This window comes from Acinonyx jubatus, chromosome A2 (assembly GCF_027475565.1).
Source record: "Acinonyx jubatus isolate Ajub_Pintada_27869175 chromosome A2, VMU_Ajub_asm_v1.0, whole genome shotgun sequence".
In the NCBI taxonomy this organism is placed as follows: domain Eukaryota; kingdom Metazoa; phylum Chordata; class Mammalia; order Carnivora; family Felidae; genus Acinonyx; species Acinonyx jubatus.
In genome coordinates, this window is record NC_069383.1 from 160,972,160 (window position 1) to 160,998,571 (window position 26,412).

General features: G+C 58.6%; 3 protein-coding genes across 11 annotated transcripts; 2 read left to right on the plus strand and 1 right to left on the minus strand.

The window, feature by feature from the left end:
* Positions 1 to 364: 364 nt before the first annotated feature.
* Positions 365 to 9,758, plus strand: DENND1C (DENN domain containing 1C). 2 transcript variants are annotated; one of them, XM_027049209.2, is made up of 24 exons: positions 365 to 453; positions 685 to 793; positions 1,896 to 1,960; positions 2,042 to 2,085; positions 2,210 to 2,259; positions 2,483 to 2,602; positions 2,692 to 2,761; positions 2,941 to 3,015; positions 3,110 to 3,175; positions 3,276 to 3,329; positions 3,441 to 3,551; positions 4,306 to 4,406; positions 4,501 to 4,546; positions 4,674 to 4,775; positions 4,866 to 4,991; positions 5,832 to 5,936; positions 6,727 to 6,817; positions 6,909 to 6,949; positions 7,166 to 7,237; positions 7,857 to 7,901; positions 7,974 to 8,081; positions 8,266 to 8,333; positions 8,458 to 8,665; positions 8,776 to 9,758. In XM_027049209.2, the coding sequence occupies exons 2-24, from the start codon at positions 777 to 779 to the stop codon at positions 9,397 to 9,399; spliced, it is 2,409 nt and encodes an 802-aa protein (XP_026905010.1). In that variant the 5' UTR covers positions 365 to 453; positions 685 to 776; the 3' UTR covers positions 9,400 to 9,758. The 2 variants fall into 2 exon arrangements, with proteins under 2 accessions (XP_026905010.1, XP_053075978.1); XM_053220003.1 differs by lacking the exon at positions 365 to 453 and having other exon boundaries at positions 693 to 793; positions 1,821 to 1,960.
* A 9-nt stretch (positions 9,759 to 9,767) lies between these two features.
* Positions 9,768 to 12,203, minus strand: CRB3 (crumbs cell polarity complex component 3). Of its 2 annotated transcripts, none has more exons than XM_027049367.2 (5): positions 12,077 to 12,203; positions 11,666 to 11,841; positions 10,856 to 10,929; positions 10,415 to 10,558; positions 9,768 to 10,068 (listed from the first exon to the last, which is right to left on the minus strand). In XM_027049367.2, exons 2-5 carry the CDS (start codon positions 11,745 to 11,747, stop codon positions 9,997 to 9,999), a joined length of 372 nt encoding a protein of 123 aa, XP_026905168.1. In that variant the 5' UTR covers positions 11,748 to 11,841; positions 12,077 to 12,203; the 3' UTR covers positions 9,768 to 9,996. The 2 variants fall into 2 exon arrangements, with proteins under 2 accessions (XP_026905168.1, XP_026905170.1); XM_027049369.2 differs by having other exon boundaries at positions 12,069 to 12,201.
* SLC25A23 (solute carrier family 25 member 23) lies at positions 12,190 to 26,058 on the plus strand. Of its 7 annotated transcripts, none has more exons than XM_053220006.1 (11): positions 12,190 to 12,336; positions 15,799 to 15,925; positions 16,508 to 16,595; positions 16,890 to 17,001; positions 18,050 to 18,208; positions 18,299 to 18,451; positions 18,620 to 18,727; positions 19,725 to 19,892; positions 23,283 to 23,433; positions 24,415 to 24,595; positions 24,879 to 26,058. In XM_053220006.1, exons 1-11 carry the CDS (start codon positions 12,256 to 12,258, stop codon positions 25,252 to 25,254), a joined length of 1,704 nt encoding a protein of 567 aa, XP_053075981.1. In that variant the 5' UTR covers positions 12,190 to 12,255; the 3' UTR covers positions 25,255 to 26,058. The 7 variants fall into 7 exon arrangements, with proteins under 7 accessions (XP_053075981.1, XP_053075982.1, XP_053075983.1 ...); XM_053220007.1 differs by lacking the exon at positions 12,190 to 12,336 and adding an exon at positions 12,946 to 14,680 and having other exon boundaries at positions 24,333 to 24,595; positions 24,948 to 25,171; XM_053220008.1 differs by lacking the exon at positions 12,190 to 12,336 and adding an exon at positions 12,946 to 14,680 and having other exon boundaries at positions 24,333 to 24,595; positions 24,849 to 25,058.
* The last annotated feature ends 354 nt before the right edge of the window (positions 26,059 to 26,412 follow it).

Genomic DNA, 26,412 nt, shown 5'->3' on the forward strand with positions numbered 1-26,412 from the left:
CAATAGATAATTAATACAGAGAGGTCAACACTCAGCTGAACTTCCTCCCAGACTCCAGGCCTTAGATCATTAGGGCTTCTCTAACAGAGTCTCTAGCAATGTCTAAGACTGTGCGAGAGAGAGACAGATGCCAAGTAATCTGCACCGTCCATCTGCAGTCCTGGTTGTGGTCCAGCCTCCCTGGAGAGAAAGGGGGGCATGAAGCTCTCTGTTCAGTCTCATCTCCACTTGTGTCTTGGCTGGAGACCTTAGAGGTGTGTGTGTGTGTGTGTGTGTGTGTGTGTGTGTGTGGCCTGCCTCTACCTGTGTTCTGAGTGCTGTCTCTCCACCTCCCTGGCTCCCCTGCGTTCAATCTCCAGCCTGGCTCCCTCTGGTGGTCCTAAAGGGAATGGCTGATGCAGAAAGACCAAAGGAAAGTAGAGTTGAGCGAAGAGGAAGCATTTCAGGCAAATTGTGAGTCTTTGGCTGCCACAGACAGAGGGAGGCCTGGGTATGATGTCAGGGGTCAGAGGTGCCCTGGCCTGGCAGGACAGTGCTGGGGGTCTGGCCTCCGAGCCCACCACCCATGCCCACCCATCCCTGGGAGGGCTAGGAGACAGGATGCCTGGGTCTCTCACAGTGGGTGGGGGCGGGGGCCTCCCTCCTGGGACGTCACCCGTTAAACTTCCTCTCCCGGCCACACAGGAAGCGGAGCCGGCTCAGGGCCCAGCCCTACGCAAGCACAGGCCCCCCAGGACCCCTAGGGCAAGGGCCCCACCGGCGGCCCCGCAGGGACCATGGGATCCAGAGCTGAGTAAGAGCTACACCCTCCCCCACTCTCTGGACCAAGATTCCCAGAGCAGGCCTGGGCTGGGGCCAAGGGGAGCCAGGGTGGCGCAGGCCCGGGAGGGGTTGTGAGCCACAGGGGCAGGTGGCTGGGACTGGGGCATGTCTCTCAGCCCCTCTTCCCTCTCTTTCTTTCTCCTTCCGGCTCTGGGTAACTAAGTTTGCAACTCTGAGCAGGCACCTCTTGGTGTATCAGAGTGATGAGGAACATGGCTTCCGGGGGTCAGCAGGGAGCGGGGGTTGGGGGTGAGGGAAGACTGTGTGGGGTCCATGTGCCTGGGTGCTCGTGTGGGACCATGCCAGCATGAGAGTGAAGTGCTGGGGGGTTCCCGTGTCTGGGGCTCTGTGTGTCTATAGTCACTCCCCATCCCTGTGCTGTCTCCCTTCTGGTCTCCCTGTCCCTGTCCCTGAGCCCAGGACCCAGCATCCTCTGTGGGGTGGGGGGTGGGGGGCAAGCGAAGGCAGTAAAGAGTGCGGGGCCCCCAGGGGCACAAGGGCATGCTGTCCTCCTTCCTCTGATGACAAATTTGGGGTCAGCCCTTGGGCCACCATGAAGTCTCCCAGCCAGAGACACACGGGCAGGGTCTCTTGGTCTCCAGACCACAGAGATGCTCACACATTTACCCAGCCACACTCACAGCCACACAAGAAGTTGTGGATGCTATTTGTCCCCACGCTGGCTTGGTCACACACACTCATCGACCGGACACCGACACTGGTCAGTCTCATCCTTCCAGGAAAACACAGGAGAGAATCACAAACACACACACCCCTGCATGTTCACCCAAGTCATGTGCACACACACCTGTGTGCTCACCCAAGTCACACAGCACATAAACACAAGTCACAGGCTCACACACGTCATGTCCACACATGCACACAAGGCACACTCGGTGCTTCACACTTCTCCGTCACACACACACCATCAATACTATTGTTTGCACAGCATCCCACAACCTACTCACTGTCACAAACCATTGAGGCCACACACACAGGTACAGAGTTGCAGACACAACCACAGACACAGAAGGAAGCCCCTGGACCCACTAAAGCCCATTCCTGCCCCACAGAGGGGGTCCACCTGCCGTGTTTGATTGGTTCTTCGAAGCAGCCCGCCCTGCCTCCCTGCAAGAAGGTGAGTTGGGGGCATCAGGTGGGGGTGGGGACGTGGAGGGCAGGTCTGGGGCCCTGAACTTAGAAGCCCGCTCTCCCACAGATCCCCCCATCCTGCGGCAGTTTCCCCCAGACTTCAGGGACCAGGTATGCTGGCTGGTTCTTGGCTCCCCTGGGCCCAGGGCCAGTCCCCCCAGGGGAAGAGATTGTCTTGGCCAGGGGTGGGGCCTAACCCGAATGGCCAAGCAGTGTGCCCTCTCTCCATCCCCAGGAAGCTATGCAGATGGTGCCTAAATTCTGCTTCCCTTTTGATGTGGAAAGGTATGGAAGGAAGCTTACTTGCAGGAACCCAAGGACTCAGACTTCTCAGGGACCCCCACAAACACCCAGGGACCCAGGGACTCAGGGACCCTGACAACTAAGGATCCATACACCCAGAGCCCCAGACTGGTGGACACAGCAGTAGGAGTTGTTGGTGCTGGGGTGGGGGCGTGGTTCGGGGACCTGGGACCCTTGGGTCTCTGAGAGCCCTTCCCACCTCCAGGGAGCCCCCCAGCCCAGCTGTACAACATTTCACCTTTGCCCTCACCGACCTGAGCGGCACCCGCAGATTTGGTTTCTGCCACCTACGGGCTGGTGCCCACAGTTGCCTGTGCATCCTCAGGTGTGAGATTTGGGGCTCGGGGGGGGGGGGCGGGTGGGAAGGGCCTTGGCCTGGGGGCACTTCGTGGAACATACACGCCCTCTCCACAGCCATCTGCCTTGGTTTGAGGTGTTTTACAAGCTACTGAACACAGTGGGCGACCTCCTGGCCCAGAACCAAGTGAGACCAGCCTCCCTCTTCTTCCCATGGGAGTCCCAGCCTCTACCCTCCCAAGCCCTCCACCAGGCTCAGAATTCCCAGGCCTGACCTGAGCCCCTCAGCTCCTCCCAGACCACCTAGCCCCAGCCAATCCTCAACCCACCCACCCCCCCCAGCTCAGACACTCCACCCCCACCCAGGTCTCTGAGGTCGAGGAACTTCTTCTAAATCTGCTGCACCAGCCCCTGCCTGGGACCCAGGTCTCCGTGGAGCTGGTGAGTAGCCCCCAATCCCTGGGCGTCCGACCTTAGGTGGGTGGGGAGGCTGTACCCCAGCCCCGAGGACCACGCAGCTACACCTCTCTCCCAGGGCAGCGGAGTGACAATCTCCAGTGCACAAAGCATCCCGCCCCCTGCCCCTGGGAACAGCAGGCCGGTGAGCAGAACTGGGGACCCCGTTGGGTTGGGCCCCCAGGCAAGGCCAACCCCTGACTGATCGGTGCCCCCGCTCATCCCCCCCCCCCCCCCGCCACCAGCTCTCCTGCTTCGTAGCCCCCGACTCTGGCCGCCTGCCATCCATTCCTGAGAACGTGAGTGGACACCTGGGAGGGAGTTCTGGGGGCGGGGAGAGGTCCCGAAACCCGGAGGGGGCTGTCACATCTTGTGGTCCCTCGCGACCAGCGCTTCTCTCTGATCCTCAGAGGAACCTAACGGAGCTGGTGGTGGCGGTGACAGACGAGAACATCGTGGGGCTGTTCGCCGCGCTCCTGGCGGAGAGAAGGGTCCTTCTCACCGCCAGCAAGCTGAGCACCGTGAGACGGGGCCAGCCGGGCCGGGGGTGGGGCTTCGCCCCTGGGGCCGTGACCACGGGACGGATTCCCAGTCTAATTCCTCTGGGCGAGACCTGAGGCGAAGGCCTGGCTCTGCCCCTCTGAGCCTCAGGATGGAGTGGAATCCTGGCTCCGCCCTTAGCGGGGGGAATCGGCGTGGGCTGAGCTGTAGCGCCCCCTCTTTGGGAGCGCTTGGTCCAGACCCCACCCACTATGGGCCAGAGCAAGGCTGGCTCCGCCCCTCTGGAGGGTGCCGTCGGGGAGGTGGGGGGGAGCTCTAAATTGTAGTTGGGTCTCTAGGAGGAGGACCCGGGTGGGGGAAGGGGGGCGGTGAGGAACGCCGGCTCCTCCCCTAGGGGCGGGGCTAAGGAAGCTGAATTCTAGCCCCGCCTCTTTGTGGGTGGAGTTAGTGGGCTGTTCTACCACTGCGGAGAGAGCTCCCCGAGGGTTGTATATTAGCCCCGCCCCCTAAAGGGAGCGCCTGAGACCCGCTGAGTCCTGGCTCCACCTGCTCCAAGCCCTGTAATGTGCCGAATTCTTGGCTGTCACAGGATTCCTAAAGGGATTTGAGTTTTCACCTCTCACGCAGTAGGGGGTGGGCAAGGGGCGAGGAGGGGGAGAGAGGGACCGGAGACTGGGGACGTGGGGAATGGAGCCGGGAGAGCCACCGTCCCGAAGAGGTTCCTTGAAGCTGGGGGTCCAGGCCCTGACTCCACGGCCCCCCACCTGTCCCCAGCTGACTTCGTGCGTCCACGCGTCCTGCGCCCTCCTGTACCCCATGCACTGGGAGCACGTGCTGATCCCCACGCTGCCGCCGCATCTGCTGGACTACTGCTGGTGAGGGGCGGGGGCCGGGCTTGGGGCAGAGGCCTGGGGTCCTGGGGACCCCTGGGCGGCGCCTGCATGACCCTGTCCCCTCGGTCGTCTGCAGTGCGCCCATGCCCTACCTCATCGGAGTGCACTCCAGTCTCGCCGAGGTGAGTGAGAGCGGACCTGGACCGCAGCGGCCTGCGGGATTCCCCTCTTTTGGACCCCCAAATAACTGCCCCCGCCAGAGATCCTCGGGCCCTGAGCGGCCGTCCCCACCCTCACTCCCCAATGCAGAGAGTGCGGGAGAAAGCCCTGGAGGAAGTCGTGATGATGAACGTGGACTCCAATACCTTAGAGACTCCCTTCGACGACGTGCAAGCGTTGCCCCCAGACGTGGTCAGTGTTACCCCCTTCTCTGCTCCCCCCGCGCGTGGTGGAGGGGAGGCCCCACACCCGCCGGCTCACAGCTGCCCCCTTGTCCTCCAGGTGTCCCTGCTGAGGCTGCGGCTAAGGAAGGTTGCCCTGGCGCCCGGGGAAGGGGTGTCCCGTCTCTTCCTCAAAGCCCAGGCCCTGCTCTTCGGGGGATACCGCGATGCGCTCGTCTGCAGCCCGGTGAGCAGCGGGTAGGCCGAGGGAGAGGCCTCGTGGGTTCTGAAGGATTAATAATAATAATAATAATAATAATAATAATAAATGCCTAGCCTTTATGGAGCACTTACTCTGTGCCTCTGTTTGCCCATCTGTAAAATGGGATCCCACTAGCACCCACACGAAAGGGTCCCGTGAGTCAGTGAATGGGCATATGCAAAATGTTTGGGTAGTGCCTAGCACATCGTGAGCACTCAATAAATGCTAGGTTTTTCTGTTACTATGATCTCACTTAATGCTCACAACAGTGTGATAAGCTAGATACCATTATGGTCCCATTTTACTTATGAGGAAACCAAGGCTTGGAGAAGTCCCACAGCAGGTGAGTGTTGAAGCCAGGACTTCAGGATCTGCTGACTCTCAAACTTCCCCACCCCCGTTTTCACAACTATTCTAAAAATTGAGGGGGGGGGGTCTATCTTGTGAGCATCTGACATTCCTGTTGGCTCTGCCTTTACAACACATCCCAAATCTGCCCATTTCTCCCCTCCTCTGTCTCCACCCTGCTCTGGCTCCCATGATTGCTCGCCTGGATTAGGACTTTCATCTCCCTCGAGTTCTCTCTCAAGGGGCTCCCACCCTCGCCCCCTACTCTCTGTCCTCCCCCATGGTGAGCACCTGAGTCAGGTCCCGCCCTCCTCCTCCTCAAAGGCTCCCACCTCCCTGCGGCCCACGAGACCCTGCGCAAGATCAGGCACACAGTAGGCGCTCAACCTTGCTACATAGATATGTGAGCCAATAAGGGAGACAGCTGGGTCCAGGAGAGCCACGGGAAGATCAGGTCACGGGTCTTTTTTTTTCTAGGGTCAGCCTGTGACCTTCAGTGAAGAGGCCTTCTTGGCCCAGAAGCCGGGGGCGCCCCTGCAGGCCTTCCATCGGAGGGCTGTGCACCTGCAGCTGTTCAAACAGGTGCGACAGAACCCTGAGGGCGGGGCTGGGGCCGGGGGCGGGGCTAAGTAGGGGCTGGGGAGGACAACCCTGCGTCCCTGGGAGCGAGCCGGACCCCGAGGGGCGGATGCCTGGGTTCCATGGGCGAGATTAGAGTCGGTCCAGCGGGGGGTCCCGCCCTCAGGGTCCCCGGGTGGGGGAGGCATGACTGAACTGTGTCGCTAAAGATGGGAGCCCCTGACTCCTGGGCTCCCGAGGGATGAGATCTACTCCCAGGATCCTGGGGAGATTGGGGTGGGACTAAATTCCTGGGTCCCTGAGGATGGAGCATCCAGGGTCAGGGGTGGGTGGGTGTAAGTGCGGGACTCTGAAGGAGGCGTGTCCTGAGTGCGCCCTCCACTTGCCGGAGAGGAGGTGGGCGGGGACTCCTGGGTTATCGGGACGTGGAGGAGAAGCGGAGCCGGATTTCTGGGGTTCTCGGGAGGTGGGCTGGACTCCAGGGTCCATCAGTGTAGGGATGGGTTCTCGGGTCCCTGAAGGTGGGGTCGACTTGGAGGGAGGCCTGTCGGGAGTGTCAGAGTCCCACTTCCGGATCCCTATGAGGGGCGGGGTCTGGTCCTGACTTGGTGCGGGGTGGGGGGAGGTTTCCTGGCTTCCTGAGGCGCCTCCAGATTCCTGGGTCCCGGAGGCGAGTCCCTTGGAGGGGCCAGGGATGGCCCGGAGGCCAGAGATGCAGGGCCAGCAGAATCCTGGGTCCTCCAATTCAAAAGTGGCGGAGGCAGCCCTTTTCTGACCCTTCCCCCACCCCCAGTTCATCGAAGGCCGACTGGAGAAGCTGAACACAGGAGAGGGCTTCTCAGATCTCTTTGAGCAGGAGATCACCTGCAATGGGGCCTCCTCAGGTGAGCCCTGTGTCTAGCCCGGAGCCCCGCCCCACCAGCACCCCCGCCTGAGCCCGCCAGCCAGCCGTGACCACCCCTCTCCTCCCTGCAGGCGCTCTTTACTCCTACCAGCTCTGGGCAGACAACCTAAAGGTAGAACACCGCACTCTTAGTGTTTATTATGGGATTAACTTAGCCCCGTAACAGTCCCCAGGGAGGGTCACCGTTATGCTCATTTATAGACAGAAGAAACGGAGACTCAGCTAGGGAGAGGGGCTCGTCCAGCCTCACACAGCTGGGGTGACGAGGTGGAGTCTGGGGTAACCCCAGAGGCCCCAGTCTCTCTCCCTTGCCATTCTGTCTCCCCAGAAAGGTGGCGGTGCTCTCCTGCATTCGGTCAAGGCCAAGACTCAACCAGCTGTCAAAAACATGTACCGCTCGGTGAGGCTACACGACACAGGCCACCGACCGGGGGTCACGAAGACCAGGGGACAAGGCACATGGCAACCCCTCGTGGGGACAGGACATTTTAACCTCACATGTAAAGTGCAAACATGTCTTTTTATCAGAAGCAAGCCGGCAGTTAAATAAGTCTTCGCGCTTTTATTTTCCAGTTACCTGCTCATTTCTGCCAGGATCATTTCTTCCCCACCTAAAACTGACAACCAAGATTCATTGGCGAACATCTTTTGTCCTCAGACACTACGGTCCCAGCCTCTGCCCTTGTGTTTCTTTTTCTCCCGAGCCCCGAAGTTTCCTGTGGCCAACCTCTGCCACACCAAATTGTCCCTTGGGTCTTATCTGTTGCTTGTCTTTTGAATGCTGACACCACTTACAGTGTTCTGTGTTTCCCACTCTCCGTTTCGTTCAGTGGTTACGTCCTCTAGGAATTCTTTTCTATTAGGCAAGGGGTGAGTCTGTGTTGACTTCTCAGGTGGTCTGTGTAGCACAAACGTGAACAGATGGCAGGACAGTGATCCTAGGGGACGGAGAGCCGAGCTCTTGACTGCCCAGGTTCAAAGCACTGCGGAGTCTAATTCTCTTTGTGGCTCCTCCGTAGGCCAAGAGCGGCTTGAAGGGTGTGCACAGCCTTCTGATGTACAAGGTAAGGCCGGTGGCCAATGGCCGGGGCAGTGGAGAAGGGCTCACCCACCCGGCTCACCCACCCTCTTCCTAGGATGGGGACTCTAGCCGGCAAAGGGGGGGCTCCCTGAGAGCCCCGTCCCTCACCAGCCGCTCAGATCGCCTGCAACAGCGCCTGCCTATCACCCAGCACTTTGGAAAGGTGAGTGCGTCTCCCCCAGCACCCTGCGACACTAACGCCACCTTGTCCTTCTCCCATTCTGTCCACACCCAGACTTCTTGCTCACATGCTCACCTACCCCAGTGTTCGGTGCCCACTTACCACACACCCTCCTCCAGAAACCTGTAGTTCCTGAGGCCCCACCCTCCAAATCTGTCCTTCGCAGAACCGGCCCCTTCGCCCCAGCAGGAGACGGCGACTAGAAGAGAGACCTTCTGAGTCCCGGGAGGAAGGGTGAGACTCAAAGGCAGGGGGAGGGGGCAGGGAGGCCAGGTCCCTAAACTCCAGAACCTCCAGAGCAGTCCCATTAGGACTAGGGGTCTTGGGCAGACATCTGGGGCTGCCCATCCTTACCCAGGACACCTGCTCTGAGCCCTGAGGAGGCCCAGGACCCATGGGCAGAGGAAGCTCTGGACAGCAGCTTCCTGGGGTCTGGAGAAGAACTGGATTTGCTAGGCGAGATTCTGGACAGTCTGAGCCTGGGAGCCAGCAGGACAGGTAGCCTGCGGCCCAGCCAGAGCTTGGACTGCTGTCACAGAGAGGACACAGACAGCTGCTTCAGCTTGGTGAGAGCCCCAGCCCCCGTCCAACCCCCCTGCCAAAAGTCCATCAGACTTGTCAGCCTTCTCCAGCATCTGAAGGCCAGCAACTTGCCCGTTTCCCTACCCCCACCCAGCCTGACATAGCAGAAAGACCAAGATGGCAACCAGAAGATGAGAAACTTCCAGAGCCCCAGCCCCTGTCCCTGCCTGCTGACCTGCCATCTCAGCAAACCCTCCAGTCTTCGGATGCCGCGACCTCCTCAAAGGACCCTATTTCCCAGCCAGCCTTGGAGGCCAGCCAAGAAGCCATCCTTCCATTGCTGCCTTCACCAGCTTCTGCAGACCCCAGCAGCCCAGGGGACCCCGAGTCCAATCTTCTCATCCTACATCTCTCCCCTCCCCGCAAGGCAGCTGAAGACCCCAGAGCCCAGGAGAGCCCCTGCTCTCAGCTGTCCACAGCACCCACCCAGTCCAGCCCTCCAGAAAGCCCCCAACTTCTGGTCCCCACAAAGCCCAACTTGGATATTACCTGGACATCCCAACCCCTTGAGCCCCTTGATTCTTCCTCAGATCCTGGTTCCCCAGAGAACCCCAGGTCCCAGCCATCTGAGGTCATGCTGGCAGAACATGCTCATTTCCAGTGCCCCAAGGGGCCAGGAGCCCTCAGACCCCCTGCTGCACCCGACAGTGACTGGCAGGAGTCCCAGGCTAGGAGCCGGCCCAGAGTCGCTGAGCTTAAAAAGTGTTTTGAAGGTTAAGAATCAGGGTCCCAGAGGAGACCCTGGTCCTTCAATAAAGCCACATGAGCCCACAGCTGGTTTTCCTGGTGAGTTTATCTGGGGGCCCTCTCTGTGCTCAGAAACGTACCCCATCCGCCACCTCCCTCCTCCTCCTCCAGCTGGCTCCCAGGTGCAGCAGGAAGCCCCTCCCTTCCAGGAAGTCCCCCCTGGATTCTTGCACCCTTACAATTCACCTCTCAACAGCCTATGAGCCCTGAGTTTGTCCTCTCCATCTGGCCTGACTCCTGCCCCACCGGCTTAAAAAAAAAAAAAAAAAGGTTTTATTATATCTCACTATGGGATTTATGTATATATGTGTGTGTGTATGTATATGTATATATATATATATATATATATATATATATATATATATATATATATATAAAATGTAAGCAGCACCACCCTCCCTTCCCCTCAGGGACAGAGTCTTTGAAGCACCTTCCTCCCTTCTATTCTTAAGCACTAGTTGGTTTGATTGCCCAGAGAGGGCTCTGCCTTCCCCCAAGGTCACACAGTGAGAGAGAGTGAGAGAGAGAGAGAGAGAGAGAGAGAGAGAGAGAGAGATGGAAAAGGGACCTAGATGGGCAGGCAGCCCCGCACTGTCTCCTTGGAGTCCTGGGGAGCCCGGGCCTCGGCTGCGTGGGAGAACTGGAAGGAAAGGAGAGGGGATTTGTTGGGCCTGTGTGGCAGCGGGCTAGACAGCCGAGCGAAATGGTGCAGCAAGCGGGGAGGCGGGCCCCCAGCCCCGGCACCCCCCAGTTGCAGGCAGTCAAGCAAAGGTGGCATGCTTCACCGAGCCCACCAGGCAGGTGCCCCGTGGCCCCCCAAGTCCTCCTGAACCATCAGAGGCTGTTTTCTCGGTGGCGGCTGCTGTGTGTGAGCGAGCGCCGGGCAGTCCTGAGCAGCGGTGGAGGCAACGGGGCCCCGGCATTCAGATGAGCCGCTCCTCCGGCGGCAGCTTGAGGTTGGGGGGCGGCGGCACGCGGGCACCCACCTGCTCCTCGCTGCTGGGCCGGTAGGTGCCCTGTGTCTGCCGCTTCTCCCGAAGTTTTCGAACCAGCAGCACCAGCCCCACGGCCAGGAGCGAGGCGGCCAGGAGGGAGAAGACCACAATGATGGCGGTGATGGCCTCCTGAGACTGCAGGAGGGGGGACAGGTGTGCTCACCTGAGCCAGGGGACCCTGTCCACCCTCACCTGAGAAACATCCAGGGCTCCCAAAGCTCCCCCCTCCCCCCCAAGCCTGTCACTTCTGGTGGTGTGGTTCCTCCACCCAGGATTCCCACGTCCCTTCTGTCCCATCTGGGGCTCCCGGGCTCCCACCTGCCATGTTTGGGATCCCCCCTCCCAAGCACCCGCCACCTCTGGGTCCCTCCACCTGCTACATGTGGGACTCCTGAATAACACCCCGCTGCCCTCCTCCCACATGTAACTCACCAGCGCCCCATGGGAGCCGGAGCCCGGGTCAGAGGGTGTGATGGTGCTGTTGTCATTTACGGGGGGGTCCAGCGCTGCGGGGAGGGACAAATTATTCCTCATCTATCCTTCCCATCTTAGCACAACTGCACCTCCCTCAGGCATCCCTCGGCTAGAACTCTGCTGAGTCTTCATTCTGGTAGAGACTGTGGGTGCCCTGCCTGCAAGGGCCCGCCGGGTTGATGTTGCCCCGAACCCAGCAGAGCCCCGCAGCGAGTAAGCAGCCTACAGCAGTTTGCAGTTTGTGCTGAGTTGGGGTCTGCTATAATGGATGGTGTCTGGAGCCTGACCCTGCCCTCCCCCCCCCCACCCCCCACCTCTCCGGCCCTCCCTGGCCCTTAAGGATCTGGGTGGATCTGCGTTTCCCTGGAGTGTCTGACTCACACCTCCCCCCAGGCTCTCGAAACTGAAATAGAAGGACTGAATGGCTGAGTCCACACCTCTGGCCAGCCTGGTGAACCCGGGATCAGAGCTCCAGGCAGGCCTCCTCCTGGCTCCCAGTCTGCCCAACACACCTCAGCCATACTGAGACTCAGGTATAGAGGCTCCTGTCCCCCAGATCACAATTCCCCCTTCCTCAGGGACTCAGGAATTCTACACCGACGGCGACAGCCCAAGGAAACCCCTAGCAGTGATCGCCCCAAGGAAACCCCTAGCACTGATCGCCTCTCAAGGTATCCCATGCCCGCTCCCCAGTTCCTGACCTCTCCGGGTCCCAGGTAACCCGCGCTTCTAAGCCCCGCCCCGTGCGCGCCCCGGGCCGGTACCTACTTTGCCCCCAGGCCCGGCCCCAGCGGGCGGGCAGCAGCTGCAGGCCGAGTGCCAGAAGCAACCCCAGGCCGGGGCTCGCCATGGGCCGGGCGACGGGCTGGTGGCACCGGGAACCGGGCGTCTCCTGCGCGCTGCTTCTACCGCATCTCGGGCCGGGGGTACCTGCAACCCGGCACCTGGGGCGGGAGAAAGAGAAAGGCCGGGGGTGGGGTGGGGGAGGGGGCTGGGCTCGGGCGCAGGCCCAGGGGAGGGGTGACCCGCCCAGGGCACCCCGGAGTCCTGCCCCGCCCCCGCCGCCAGAGGTCAGAGATTAAAGATTAACTCGGAGCGGCGCGTTCCCGGGCCGGGGAAAGGGAAGAGGAAAGTGGGGGGAAGGGGCGGCAGGCCAAGGCGAGCGTCCTACCTCCCTACCTGGCCCAGGCGTCTTCGACCTTGCTCCGGTGCCCGGTCCGAGTACCTGGCTCGAACCCTCGGTGCGTCGGTCGGTAGCTCGGTCGGACTCCTCCAGCTCCTCCCGTTCACGTGACCCGGAAAGTTTAGTCACTCACCTGGGAGAGGAGCGCACTTCCGGCTCGTGCACCTGAGCCCAGATGGGAGGGCGGAGCCAAACGGGGGTGGGGCCGCGCCAGGGACGCACCTGTAACGGGAACCCAATTCTACAACAGCGAGGAGTAAGTAGGGGCGGAAGCGAGCTAGGGTAAGAGGAACCTCCCACCTATGTTGCGGGCACACCTGTGGGAGACGTGTGCGTTGAGCCACATCTCTGGAGTGTAGACGAACGGAAGCATACCTGTGTGGGAAACGGCTGTGTAGAACACGCCTGCGTTGTAACACCTGACCGCGGCCGTCTGGGTTAGGGTACGTTTGTTTTGGAAACGCATCTGCATGGCTCCCCTACGAAATGAACAACGCTTGTATGAAAAATTCCTGCGTAGAAATGAATCGGAAAGAGCTGCACGAGACACGTCCGCGTTTAAGTACACCTTATAGGACCCAGTGACACGGAAACGTGCCCATGGGTGTATACTTAACTGCAACATGCCTTTGGGGGCAGGCGGGTGGAGGGGAGCTGTATGATGCATTCTTGAGTGGATTTCTGTTGAGAAACATACCTGTGAAATGAAGGATATAGGCTGTATGGGGAGTATCTGCATAGAATTGAGATCAAGTGAGAAAAAGACCTGAGAACATCTGCACGAGACAAGTCATATTAAAGCAGATGGCGGGGCGCGCGGGGCAGGGGGGGGCGCGGCGGGACAAAGGCTTCTGTGTATTGAGGCCCACCTGCTAGGGATGTTTCCGTGAGAAAACACCTGTTGGGGGCATTTCTGTGGGGAAACATCTGTATTCCCCATGTTGAAGGGCACCTGCAAGGACCACCTAGGAAGAAAATATCTGTGAGGGGACCTTCAAGAAGAGGCTCCTTTGTCTGGGACGCACCTATTTGAGCACTGGCTGGGCAGGACTAAATGGGTCCTCATGGCTGTATTTTTGGATAAAGGACGATGATGATAAGACCACCACCTCCTGGGAACTCTAGGGTGAAGAGTAGCGGCTAAGGGGAAATTAATCACTTTTAGAGTATAGAGCGATGGGTAAGAATTCCAGGTCTAGTTAAATCCCTGCTTTGCCCTGTAGTGGGCATGTGGACTGGGGAGAGCAGTTTAACCTCTGTTTCCTCATCTGTGAAGTGGGAAAGTCAGTCCCACCCACCTACCTTATAGAGTTTTGGCGAGGACGACGCGAGAGGTGAGTAAAAAGGCCTTGGGTTTGTGCAACGCCGTGAGTCAATGTTAGCTATTATTATTTTTCGCCAATGTGTTTCTGGCCGCCCCTCCCCCTAATGGTGACTCGAGAAACTGCGCCCAAAAGTAGTGGGAGGGACTTTCGGCAGGTGCAGCGAGCGCGACAGGCTGATGCCGCGCCTCCAGCGTTCGGCTTCCCGGTCTCCATCGGCACTCGAGCCTGGGATACTGAGAGGCCCAGGTTGGTCTGGAGAGAGCGGTCAGCCAAGCGTCCGGATCCTGCCGCGGCCCCTTTAAGACGGCCAGGCCAGCCAGAAGTCGCGGGGGCCCAAGACAGCACCAGGTCAGCGCGGAAGCCCCGCCCAGGTGGGGCGGGCGGGCGCAGCTCCAGCAGTTCTGGCCAATAGGAAACCGACTCTGCAGCCGCGCCGCCAGTTGATCTTCCGTTTCCCAGTCGAAGTGGGACATAGAAAGGAGGCTCGCGGGAGGGATGTAAAGCTTGCGGGAGAAAGCACAGCCTCTTGATTTTCTGTTTCTGCGGCCGAGTGGGGGATGTGAAATGAGCGGGCGGGCAGATGGAGGGCTGGATGGCCTCGGGTTGGTTCTTGAGCACGTCTGGGTTGAAAACGAGTACTTTGGCGCCTAAAGAGGATTAGTAGGGGAGGGAGGTCAAGTGGAAAGGGATTATGAAACCAAATCCCTGATATCTCTCTACCTCGCCCCTTGGGGCAGAGGGTAAACTGAGGCACACAAGGCAGAACTCTGAAAGCAGAATTGAGACCATTGATCTCTCCAGTCCCTCTCCCCAGAATGAACCCTGGCGCTTCTTAGGCTGTGCAATATCAGAGCATCCCCGACACACCGCCCCACACCCGCAGCTCCGCCTCCGGCCCCCTCCCCCCCATGCAGGTCGGGGGAGGAGACGCCAATTCCGGCGCGGGCGGCGACGGTTAGCAGTCACCGGCTCCTGCAAGTGCCAGAGCCAGGCGGGCAGCGCGGAGGCTGCGGTGGCCGTGGCCGCGGAGCTGGCCCTGCGGGACCCCGGGGGGGAGGGGGAGCCGCGAAGCCCCCGCTGAGGCCGCCGCTGCCGGGCCTCCCCTCCCCCCCGGGCGCCATGCGGGGGGGCCCGGGCGATGCGGAGCGGCGACAGCGCTGGGGTCGCCTCTTCGAGGAGCTGGATAGGAACAAGGACGGCCGCGTGGACGTGCACGAGTTGCGCCAGGGACTGGCTCGGCTGGGCGGGGGCGACCCGAACCGCGACACCCAACAGGTACCCCCGCGGGACCCCAGCCTGGCGCGCGGCGCTCGGGCCCGGCCGGCGCCCGGTAACCCGAGCCCCTGAATGGAGCGCCGCCGCTGCCTGGGAGTGCCTGTGGCTGCACTCCAGGGCCGGTGCCCAGCCTGAGCGTCTCTGCCCCCCTACCCCTGCCCACCGTGTCTGGGCCTAACGGGTTCGCCCCAGACCGAGCCAAGGAGGCCCCAGGCCTGCAGTTCGGCTGCCAGCACCCGGTCCCCACCCCCGTCGCCGGTGCTTCGCGGGTGGGGGATGGCTGCCAGCGAATGGAGCCCGTCCGCTTTCCTGCCCACTGCCTTGGACACACCCTCCTCTGAACTCTCCACCCGTCCCAAGACCTACCCTGCTCCCGCCTCAGGAGACACACCCTTCCCATCCGCCCTCCCCTCCTCTGGGCACCCACTGCCCCCCACCCCACCCCCAGCAAGCCGCCCAGCCTCCCAATGTTTACATTTCCCGACCTGCCCATTCCAATAAGCCTGGCTTAATGCCCCAGGCTATCCCAGACGGGGATCCTGCCCGCCAACACCCTTAGCTGGGGGTGTAGGAAAGCAGGAACCTGCCCCCAGACCTTTGCAGGTGTCCCTGACACCTATAGCCCCAGCTGCCACTGGAGTGTCTCCACAGCATCTTGAGGCCTCCAGTACAAGCCTCCGCTTCCCAGGCGGGAGGACAGAGGCCCGGTGGGCTCTCAGCTTGGATCTACCCCACATTGCCCAGAGCTGTCTCTAACGGGAGCTCCCGGAACAGCCATATGGACAGGTTTTTGGGTTGTTGTTGTGTTTTTAAGAGACAGCTGGGAGGCCAGGCTTTCAGAGACAAGAGCCCAAGGCTACCTACCACTTCCCAGCTCTGTAACCTTGAAAAAGTTACTCGACCTTGGAGAGCCTCAGTTTGTTTGCCAGGAAAACTGGACAACTGCTTTCCACCCCGCCGCTCAACTGTGGCTTGGGCGTGTTGCTGAGAAGGGAGCCGGCGCCTTCCCCTGCTTTAGGTTCTGGGGGGGGCTCTGAGTTCCCTGGCCATGAGCTTGCCGTGCCCCCTGCAGATGGGGAGCGGCCATCTGGAGCTCCCTCATCCCTCCCCCCTGCCAGGGCAGTTCCCCTGAGGGTGACACTGACCCACACGGTGGGCTGGACCTGGAGGAGTTTAGCCGCTACCTGCAGGAGCGAGAACGACGCCTGCTGCTTCTGTTCCACAGCCTGGACCGGAATCAGGATGGTAAGGCCCAGGGATGGGCTGCAGGGGCCCTGGAGACACCAACGGGGTTAGAACTGGCAGTGCTAGGAGGAGGGGGGAGGGCCACTTCTCCCTGATGACTCACGGGCTATTTTGGGAGCTCTCCTCACCCCCCAGCTAGGTGGTTGGGCCCATGGGCCCATCCTACCTCCTTTCCCTTCTGGGATGCGACCCCTGTTATTACCCTTATGTTTCTAAGGGACAAAGATGCCCCATATTGCTTCTGGATTCCCTAGGAGGCGTAGGCACCCCCCATCCTTCTGGATCCCTAATATTGCCTCTCAATCTCCTATGGCATAAGGACCCCCATAGTTATCCTGGATTCATTCTTTCATTCATTCATGGAACAGAGGAACCCGCCCCCCAACATTTCTCAGTTCTACCTCTCTGATCCCAATGGGTCAGTGACACCCCACCCCACCCTGCTGCAAATCTCACCCTGGGTTCCTGGATCCTCTGGTCTTGCTAGACCATCCCATTCTGAGCTGTACTGCACCTGGGCTCCAGGGTTCCCCACCCCCCGCCCCCCACACACACCCTTTTCTACCTCTGGCCCCCTCCCAGGTCATATTGATGTGTCTGAGATCCAGCAAAGTTTCCGAGCTCTGGGTATTTCCATCTCTCTGGAGCAAGCAGAGAAAATTCTGCACAGGTGAGTAGCTGGGGTTCCAGAATCACAGGTAACTCAGGTCCCCGGGACCCCTCGGCCACCTTGAACCTCTAGGCCCCAGGCCCAATCCCAGGGCAGGTGGAGCTGAGAGGCGGGCTTGGGAGTCAGGCAAATCCTGGGCCACTCTCTTCACTTCTCTGAGCCTCAGTTTTCCCCTTTGCAAAATGGCCAGCTCTCGGTGCACAGGGCGTCAGTCTACCCCCAAACCAACCGAACCCCATCCGACCCCCTCCAGCCCCAGCATTGATTCTGTCCCACCTTGCCCCACATCCCCAGCATGGACCGTGACGGCACAATGACCATCGACTGGCAGGAGTGGCGCGACCACTTCCTGTTGCATTCGCTGGAGAATGTGGAGGATGTAGTCTATTTCTGGAAACATTCGACGGTGAGGTGGGGGCAGCTTTCCCAGCTTGGTGGCCGGGCCTTACTCTGGTTTCCCCAGGGCATGGAGGGGCTGGGTCAGGAGCCTTGAGAAGGAGGAGCTGCTGGGAACGGTCAAGGGACGAGAAACTCCAGTCCTCTCTTCCTCCGATCAGTGCTCAGGGGACTAGGGACCCACTGCGGGGAGGTCTGGAGCCCTTCAGACCTGACTTTGGGGCAATGGGGGCAGACTGTGGGAGGTGGGAGCACAGGGAAGGAAGAGCTCACCAGGTGGGTCATCCAGTCCCCAGCTTCCACCCACAGCTCTCCTTCTACTGGTTTCTGTTTGCCTCAGTAAATGGTTCTATTGCCGAAGGGACTCACAAGAAAGCCACCTTCTTTGGAGGGTTCACTGAGATCCCCTGGAAGGTAGGCGAGGAAGTGCTCTAGATTGCCAGCTTCTAGTTGGGAATCTCTGAGTGATGCTTCCAGTAGGACCTGATGGCATCTGGAGGGGAATCCACACGTGAGATCTGGGGAGATCCTCTTGGGAGATCCAGAGATTCCCACCCTGGGGATCCATGAGGGGGCTTGGTTGGGATGTCTATAAGTGGATTCTAGGGGAGGGGTGATCCCTGGGGGACAGATCCTCTGTGGGATCTCTTGAGGCCCTGGGAGGGATCCACTAGTCTCCTTATGTGGCAGGTCCCTGATGGGATCTCGTGTGGCCCTGGAGGGATCTTGTGGAATCCTTATGTGGGAGATCCTTGGGTGGGATCCCTCAAAGGGGTCTGATTGGCTCTGGGAGGAATCTTTATGTGTAGATGCTTGAGTAGATTCCTTTGCTGGGATCTGGTGGAGGTGCCCAGGAGAGGTGTTAGGAACCTGTGTGGGATCAGGCTGGATGTTTTGGTAGGATCTGGTAGGGGTCCAAGAGGGATCGCCTGGGCTCTCCAAGTGCGATGCACTGGCAGGCTCTCTGGGTGTCCTGGGATTCGTGAGGGAGTTACCGTTTAGGGCTGAGTCGCATCTCCCTGCCCCCTGGCGTGACAGCCCAGTCCCTGCGTCCTTAGGTCTTGGACATCGGCGAGTGCCTGACTGTTCCTGATGAGTTTTCAGAGCAGGAGAAGCTGAGCGGCATGTGGTGGAAGCAGCTGGTGGCGGGTGCGGTGGCAGGCGCCGTGTCGCGGACGGGCACAGCCCCTCTGGACCGCCTCAAGGTCTTCATGCAGGTGAGGGGCCCTGGAAAGAGCCCCCCTCCCCCGTCCCAGGCCTGGGGCCCCCAGAAGGGGACCGCAAAGCCACCTTGTCTCCCCACGTAGGTCCATGCCTCCAAGACCAACAAGCTGAACATCCTGGGGGGCCTAAAGAACATGATCCGAGAGGGGGGCATGCACTCCCTGTGGCGCGGGAATGGGATTAACGTGCTTAAGATCGCGCCAGAGTCGGCTATCAAGTTCATGGCCTATGAGCAGGTGGGGGCAGGCGTGAGAGACCTCAGCCAGACGCGAGGGCTAGTGGGATTGGCCTGGGGGTGGGGGTGGGGAGGGGTGTCCGCAGGACCCCGGGAGTGGGCATCGGCTCCCCTGTGTGGTGCCCACAGCAGGAGGACCTGAGATCCTGCCCACCTCTCCCACCTCCAGATCAAGCGGGCCATTCGAGGGCAGCAGGAGTCACTGCACGTGCAAGAGCGCTTTGTGGCCGGCTCCCTCGCTGGCGCCACAGCCCAAACCATCATTTACCCCATGGAGGTGAGAAGGAGGGACCCTGGGAGAGGCCCCGTGGCAGGGTGGGAGGCTCGCAATAACCATGTCACTCTGCGGTGTGGTAGACGTTGGAAGTATAGCTTTGCCTCTCCCGGATTCGGACTGTAGCTCATTAGAGAAATGCTGTTTCGTGGGTAGTCTGTGTGGGCATCGGCAACTGAGATGTGTCTCTTGGGGATGGTGGCGTTGGTCATAACTGTTTAGGCAGCAGCCGTGGGTTCCAGCCGCTCACAGTCACACCTCTTCTAAGGATACTGATTTCCAGGATGTTTGTTCCCAGGGGAATCATTTCTAGATGAAACTGTTTTCAGAGAAATCGTTTCAGGTTTCAGGTTGTGCAGTGTATCAGGATTGCAGTGTATCATGGAAAACTCAAATCACATAAATGAAGTCTGAGGTAAGCAGTTCAGGGCAGGTATGGTGAGTTCAAAGTGTTAGAGACCCAAGTTCCTTCCCTCTATCTTCTTCCAGCACTCCAGAATGTAGCACCCACCTCATGGACCAAAGTGACTGCTTGTGCTCCAGTCATCACATCCATATTGCAGTCAAGAAGGAAGAATAGACAAAGGAAAGAACACCTCCCTGCCTTTAAGGATACTTCCTGAGAGTCACACATACCTGTTTTCCTGCTGTTTCGTTAGCTAGGACTTAGTCCCATGGCCATACATCTAGGGAAAATGAGAAATGTAGTCTGTATTTCTAGTGGCGCTGTGCTTGCTGAAAATTATAGCTTCTATTATTAAGGGGGAAAGGGAAGAAGATATTGGGAGACAGAAGTGGCCATCATATGTGACTCTGAGAGGTGTCAACATTTTTAGGTATAGGGATTTGGGGATGACGGAAGATTCTAGAGTAAGTGGTTTGTTAAATTCCAGTATTGCCAGGGTACATCCTTCCAGAAGTAGCTATTTCTACGTGTCTTCGCTCCTGGATGTGGTGTGTCTGGAGGCAGTTTTTCCAGGGATAACCGGGTTCTCTCCAGGTGCTGAAGACGCGGCTGACCTTGCGCCGGACGGGCCAGTACAAGGGGCTGCTGGACTGTGCGTGGCAGATCCTGGAGCGAGAGGGGCCCCGAGCCTTCTACCGAGGCTACCTGCCCAACGTGCTGGGCATCATCCCCTACGCAGGCATCGACCTGGCCGTCTATGAGGTCTGTGGGTAGCCCGCCCCTCCCTCCTTTTTTCTCCCCTCTGAGATTTGCCCACGGGACACCGTCTTCCCATGGGCCAACTCAGTCGACCTCCAAAACTAGGGAGAAGCACCATGGGCCCTGGGGAACCCCTTCAGCCAGCGGACTCCCGACTCTTGCATTTACCAATCACTTCCCTTTGCAGTTCAGCCTTCCTGGGTCTCGGGACATGGGAAGTTCAGGGACCACGGTAGCTCACAGACTCACGGGAGCAGGTGAAGATGAGCTTGAGAGATGCCCACCTCCCCAAAGCACGTATCGGACCCCGCCGATGCCTTCTTCAGGGCCTGCCCGTTTCGGCATCAGCTGTCATCGTAAAAACTACACATCTCAGCACCTTTTTCAAGAGAGGCAGGAACAGGGAGTTTTTGGTTTTTGCTTTTTCTCTTCCAGAGACCTTGTTCATTGCTTTTTACCTTCTTCTGGTGGGATCACCAGGTTCCTCAGTAGCACAGCCCCAGTTGTCCCCAGGCATCCCCCAAAGTCTTTGTATTTGGGACAAGGCCAGCCTCACAGGCAGGTGACCAGGGCGGTTGCCAAGGGCCCCATGTTCAGAGGGCCCTGCCCTTGGTTTAATGCTCTGCTGTTGCTGTCTTGAAATTCCTAATCAGCTTTGGACAAAGGACCTCACATATTTTTAATATGCTTTGGACCTTGCGAGTTATGTGGTTGGTCCTGACCTACAACACTCCACACCTGCCATCCATACCTGATGTCCCCAGCACCCAGCATCTATGCAGCCAAATGAGACAAGGCCATCACTCATTCACTCACCTGTTTGTTGATTCATTCATCCATTCATTTATTCGCTGGTTCACTCAGCAACTACTTACGAAACATCCAAAAGCACTGGGCATTGTGCTGATTGATGCAGATACAGCATTAAATAACACCATCTTTGCTTTCCTGGGGCACCCACTCCAGCGAACAAGGAAGTCAGCCAACCAGCGAACAAGTAGTTTCAGATCCCGCTAAGTTCTCAGAAGATGATAAAACAGGATGTGTAATTGAAAGTAACAGTGGGCAGGGGGTGGAGGGGTCTAGGCTCGCCTCTGAGAGGTGATGTGGGAGGGAGTGTGAACAAGGCAGAGAGTGTAGGTCCAGAGGCAGGCCTGTGGGAGGAATGGAAGTCTTGAGTGGCTTGAAGGAACCAGAGATTCAGCAAGAGCTCAATGGCTGGTTTTTCCTAAGTGCAATACAAAGCCATTGAGGGCTGTGTGCAGAAATGAGACATAACTTTATTTGATCCATTCTTCGCCAGAAAAAGGAAGCTGGGAGGTCTAAGGAGTTTGAGAAGCGTTGTGCCCTCTTGGAGTTTCAAACTCTTTATTACTCCTTTAAAGGCTCTGACAAGTCTACAGAGCAGTGATTTCACTGTTTGGGGTTTTTTTTTGTTTGTTTTGTTTTGTTTTGTTCTTTAGCCCAGTGCGGGCCATGCCTATGCAGTCATCACAACTTCTTTTCAACAGAACAGCTCTTAAAACACTCATTAAACACCAAGTTGGCAAATGCTGCTCCAGAATTGCAAAGTCAATAATGGTGAACAGTTGCTTCCAATGTGCTCACTCCATGCTCCGGCCAGACATCACTAATCTATCTATCACAGCCCGGAGGCCCTCTCAACACACTTCCGAGCAGCCATTCCCAAGGGGTTAGAATTGACATAGGAAATGAAACTGAGGAGCCATCCCAGTCCCAGAGTATGAAAGAAGGTTCTCGCAGAGGCTCCAATAAGGGATTGGCTGCCCCTAAAGACAGAGCGCCCCACTCTGGACTCAGGTGTGCCTCTGAATGTTGATTCCCACCTGTCTCTTGTGGCTCTGGGTAAGCAGCTTCCCTGGATCCTCAGTTTTGCATCGATTAAATGGAGACGACAGTGGTATTTGTCTTAGTTTGAGGTCTTCCAGAAGCAGGGATGTGACAGCAAGTAGTCTGGCGGGAAGGTAAGGCGACCAAAACAAGGAGCATTAGCTCCCTAGGGCCGCCTAACCTCAAACTGGGAGGCAACAGACATTTATCGTCACAGCTCTGGAGGTCGGAGTCTAACCTCGACTCAGCAGGGCCATGCTCCCTCTGAAAGCTTAGAGGGAAATCCTTCCTTGCTTCTTCCAGCTTCCGGTGGTGGCCGGCAATCCTTGCTGCTTCTCTGCTTGTAGACCCATCCATCCGATCTCGGCCTCTGTCACCGTCTGGCTGTCTTCCCCCCTGCTACGCGTCTCCATCTCTGTGTCTCCTCTTCTTATAAGGCCATCAGTCATTTTGACTATGGGGCCACCCTACTCCAGGATGGCCTCACCCCAACCCATCACACCTGCAAAGACTCTCTTTGCAAACAAGGTCACAATCTGAGATCCTGGGGGTTAGGACTCCAACATATCTTTTGGGAGGACATAATTGAGCCTGTTAGCAAGCAAGCTATCGTGGCGGGCAGGTGGAGCTCAATCCTGGCGGCGGGCTCTGCAGGCACCTGCATAGAACACGCCCCAGCAGAGACGCAAGGGAGTTGGGGTATTGATACAGCCAGTCAGTTGTCTGAAGCTCGCTTCTGGGGGTGCTGGTTCCCCAGCACTTCCCGCCTATTCCTGGGCGCTCAGCACAGCCTTGCCCGGGTCTGGTGAGAGTCCTCGGGCAGAACCATGGACACTGGCAGCTGGGAGTCAACAGATTTGGGTCGAAATGGTAAGGGATAAGAACGGGGTGTCCACCTTGGCGAGGGTGTTAGTTTTCTATGGCTGCTGAATCAAATGACCACAGACTTAGTGGTTTAAAACAGTGCACGTTTATGACCGTGCTTTTTTTTTTTTAATTAAAAAACATGTTTTAAGTTTACTTATTTATTTTGAGAGAGACAGAGAGAGAACACAAGCAGGGGAGAGGGACAGAGGATCCAAAGCAGGCTATGAGCCGTCAGCGCAGAGCCCGACACGGGGCTCGAACTCACAAACCGTGAGATCATGACCTGAGCCGAAGTCGGACGCTCCACCGACTGAGCCACCCCGGTGCCCCTGCTCTCTCATAAGGAGCCTCATGATGATACTGGACCTACCTGGATATTCTAGCATCGTGCCCCCTTAACTTAATCACATCTGCAAAGTCGCTCCTGCCATGGGAGGTACCATATTCCCAGGTTCCAGGGACAAGGGCATGGACAGTAGGGGCAGGGGCCATCCTTCCACATACCATAGAAGGTGAGGACTGAGTGGCAGGGTGCAGGTACAGTGCTGTGGGGCACCTAGGAGGCACCGCTAGGCTAGTACCCGCTGCCGTCGGAGGGGGGGCGGGGGGGGAAAGGGGGGGGCTGCGGTGTTACCAGTCCCCATCCAATCCCGCTCCCTTCTCTGCCCCTGCCAGACATTGAAGAACCGATGGCTCCAGCAGTACAGCCACGACTCGGCCGACCCAGGCATCCTCGTGCTCCTGGCCTGTGGCACCGTCTCCAGCACCTGCGGCCAGATAGCCAGTTACCCACTGGCCCTGGTCCGGACCCGCATGCAGGCCCAAGGTGAGGCCTGGGTGGGAGGATAGGGCGGGGAGAGCCTCACAACTTGGGCCCCTCCCCCTCATCCCCAGCTCCTGCGGTCCCGGGTAGGCGGAGGGATCTTCCTGGACTTGGATGGCCTTCACTAAAGTCCCTACCTTTCTCTGGGCCTCAGTGTACCCATTTGTGACACTGGAACAGGGGCCCTTCAGCCCAAGGAGGAGAGCAGGTGCAGCGGTTCCTGGAAGAGTGCCCTAGCAATCTTAGCGGGGAGGGCTGCTCGTTTGAGCTCCAGTTTGCAAGGCTGGATTATGGGCAGGGGGGAAGCTCAGGTCAAGGAGGGGTGGGGCCAGGCTGGTTATGGGTGTTTTGTTTTCCTCTGTAGTTTTCTTTTAGGAGTTTCTCCCCCCAACACACACACACACACACACACACACACACACACACATTCCTGAATCTGTTTGGGGAGTTTCCTTGGGAATTTTAGCTTTTGTATTTTGTGATTTTTCTCTGGGGGTGTATCAGTGCATAAGCCTGGGTTCTCACCCTCTGAGAGCCCCCAGGCTGGAAGGGAAGCAAGAGGCTGAATAAATCGTTTCACACTTCAGTATGGACTTAGGGTTGAGCAAAGGGGAAGGGAAAGAGCCACACTTAGACTGGGGTACCCAGGAGGGCTCCCCTAAAGAGCCTGCTTTGCAATGGAGGCTGGAAGGCAGAGTGAGAGTCAGCTGGGAGAAGAGGCAGGGAGATGAGTTCCAGGAAGAGGAAAACGCCTGTGCCCTCTCCCACCACACACACACATACCTCTTCTCTGTTTCTGATCATCCCCCAACTTGGACCCTCGAGATCCGGTGGAAAGGTGAACAGCCATCTCTAGAGTGGTAGGTCCCACTGCTAATCTAACCCCCTCCCTCCTGCTGCAGCGGCCAAAAGCCCAGTCCTGGGAGTAGGAGGGGGCAGTGAGAGGGGCCCTTTGGCCTTACCTGGCCTTCCCACCCCTCCCAGCCTCCATCGAGGGCGCCCCCCAGCTCTCCATGCTGGGTCTGTTCCGTCACATCCTGTCCCAAGATGGCGTGTGGGGCCTCTACCGGGGCATTGCCCCCAACTTCATGAAGGTTATCCCGGCTGTGAGCATCTCCTATGTGGTCTACGAGAACATGAAACAGGCCCTGGGGGTCACGTCCAGGTGAGGGACCCAGAGCCTGCCCCACCCCCCCCTCCACACCTCAGCCACTGGAGACTGGTGGCCCAGCCAATGGACCCCAGGGCCCCCGCAGCAAATCACAGGATCCCTACACCTAATCTACTGGGTCCTGCTCCCCACGTCTCAGCTTCCGCCCCCTCCCCACCCCCGCACACACACTGGGTCCTGGGCCTCCATGTCTTAACCAGGGGATCCCCTACAACCCAACTAATGGATCCTGGTGACCCAACCACAGGACCACATCCCGCCATATCTAAACACCCAGACCCCAGCTCCCTCAGGCCCCAGATCCAGCATCGGGTCCTAGATCCCCAAACCCGCTGGCGGATCCCAGATCCCCATGCTTCCAGCCCTGGATCTCCAAGCTCGGCCACTGGATTCTGGATATCAAGAAGCCTCAGCCACTGGATCCTGACAATGCAATGCCTAGATCCCGGGGCCCCAGCCACTGGATCCCAGATCCCCTCACCCCAGCTACTGGATTCCCGAATTCCTTTGCCGTGACACTGAGTCCCGGATCCCTCCGCTTTGACTACTGGATTCCATACATTTCAACCACTGCACCCTCAACCCCCAACCACCGGATCTCGGATTCCCAAGCCCTGACCGGCTGGATCCTGGCTTCTAAATCCACAATGTGAGAGCCCAACGGCAGAGCGCGTGGGTCCCGGCGACTGCAGCTGTTGGGCCCCAACCCCTTCACCACAGGCACTGGATGCTGAAACCTCACCCATAGGAAGGAGACCCCGACCCTTCCAAGCACTGGATCCCAGCCCCCTAACCCCTGGATTCTGACCGGAATCCTCCCAAGGCACTGGATCCTGAGTGCTCAGACTCTAAGCCTAGATAGATCCCAATAGGCCAATCACAGCATCCTGGACCCCACACGCCGCCGTCCCAGACACACCCCAGAGCCCAGGGCCCTCCCCACTCCCCGTGACACAAAGCCCATGGTCTAAGGAGCCTGTGGGAAGCCCGGGTCCTGGCCTCCTTCTTGGGACTTGTCCAAAGTCCTGACCCATCTAAAAGCTGGCAGCACAGGAAGGAGAGGCCCCTCCCACACCCTAGACAGAGGCTGGACACCCCCACCACCTACCCAGCATGGCTATGCCTCTGGCCCCTGGGTAGACTGCTCCCCCGAAATGCTCTGCAATGTCCTCCGTCCCCTTCCCACCTTTAGGCTAATGATAACCCCCAGTCACTCTTTCTTGGGGGCTGGCAAGGGGGCAGTCTGAGGCTGGGGACGTATTAAGGGGACCCCCCCCCAAACCCACCCTAGCACTGCCAGCCTCTCCCCAGGCTTCAGGGTTGGGAGCCAGGAGGAAGTCTACCCGGACTAGCCTTCCCTGGAGCCCAGCATCTGCTTTTGCAAAACGAACAGGCCAAATCCCCAAACTCAGTCTATGTCTATTTTTCTACCAGAGAGGAGCAGACATAACTAGGGACCCCCTCCCTTCATTCCTCCCAAGTCTTTGGGGAACCCCATTAGAGGACTGCAGAAGAGGAGCCGTGTTGTTTCAGGGGGCTGGAGGACCCCCCCCACCTCCCCTTCCCACCTACACCGTGTCTCACCTCCCCGCCTGTGTGTGTTGTTTCCAAGGAAAGAGCAAAAGGATACACTTTCTAAGCTCTTTCATTGTGGTTTTTGCTGAAAAGGGGTGGGTGGGTGGGGGACCGCCTCAAACCACCCAGCAGGGAAGGGACATGGGCCGTCCTCCGTCGCACACAGTTCCAGTTCAGGGAGACCAGGAAGTGACTCCCTCTTTAAGCCTCAGTTTCCATAGCTGTAAAGTGGGGGC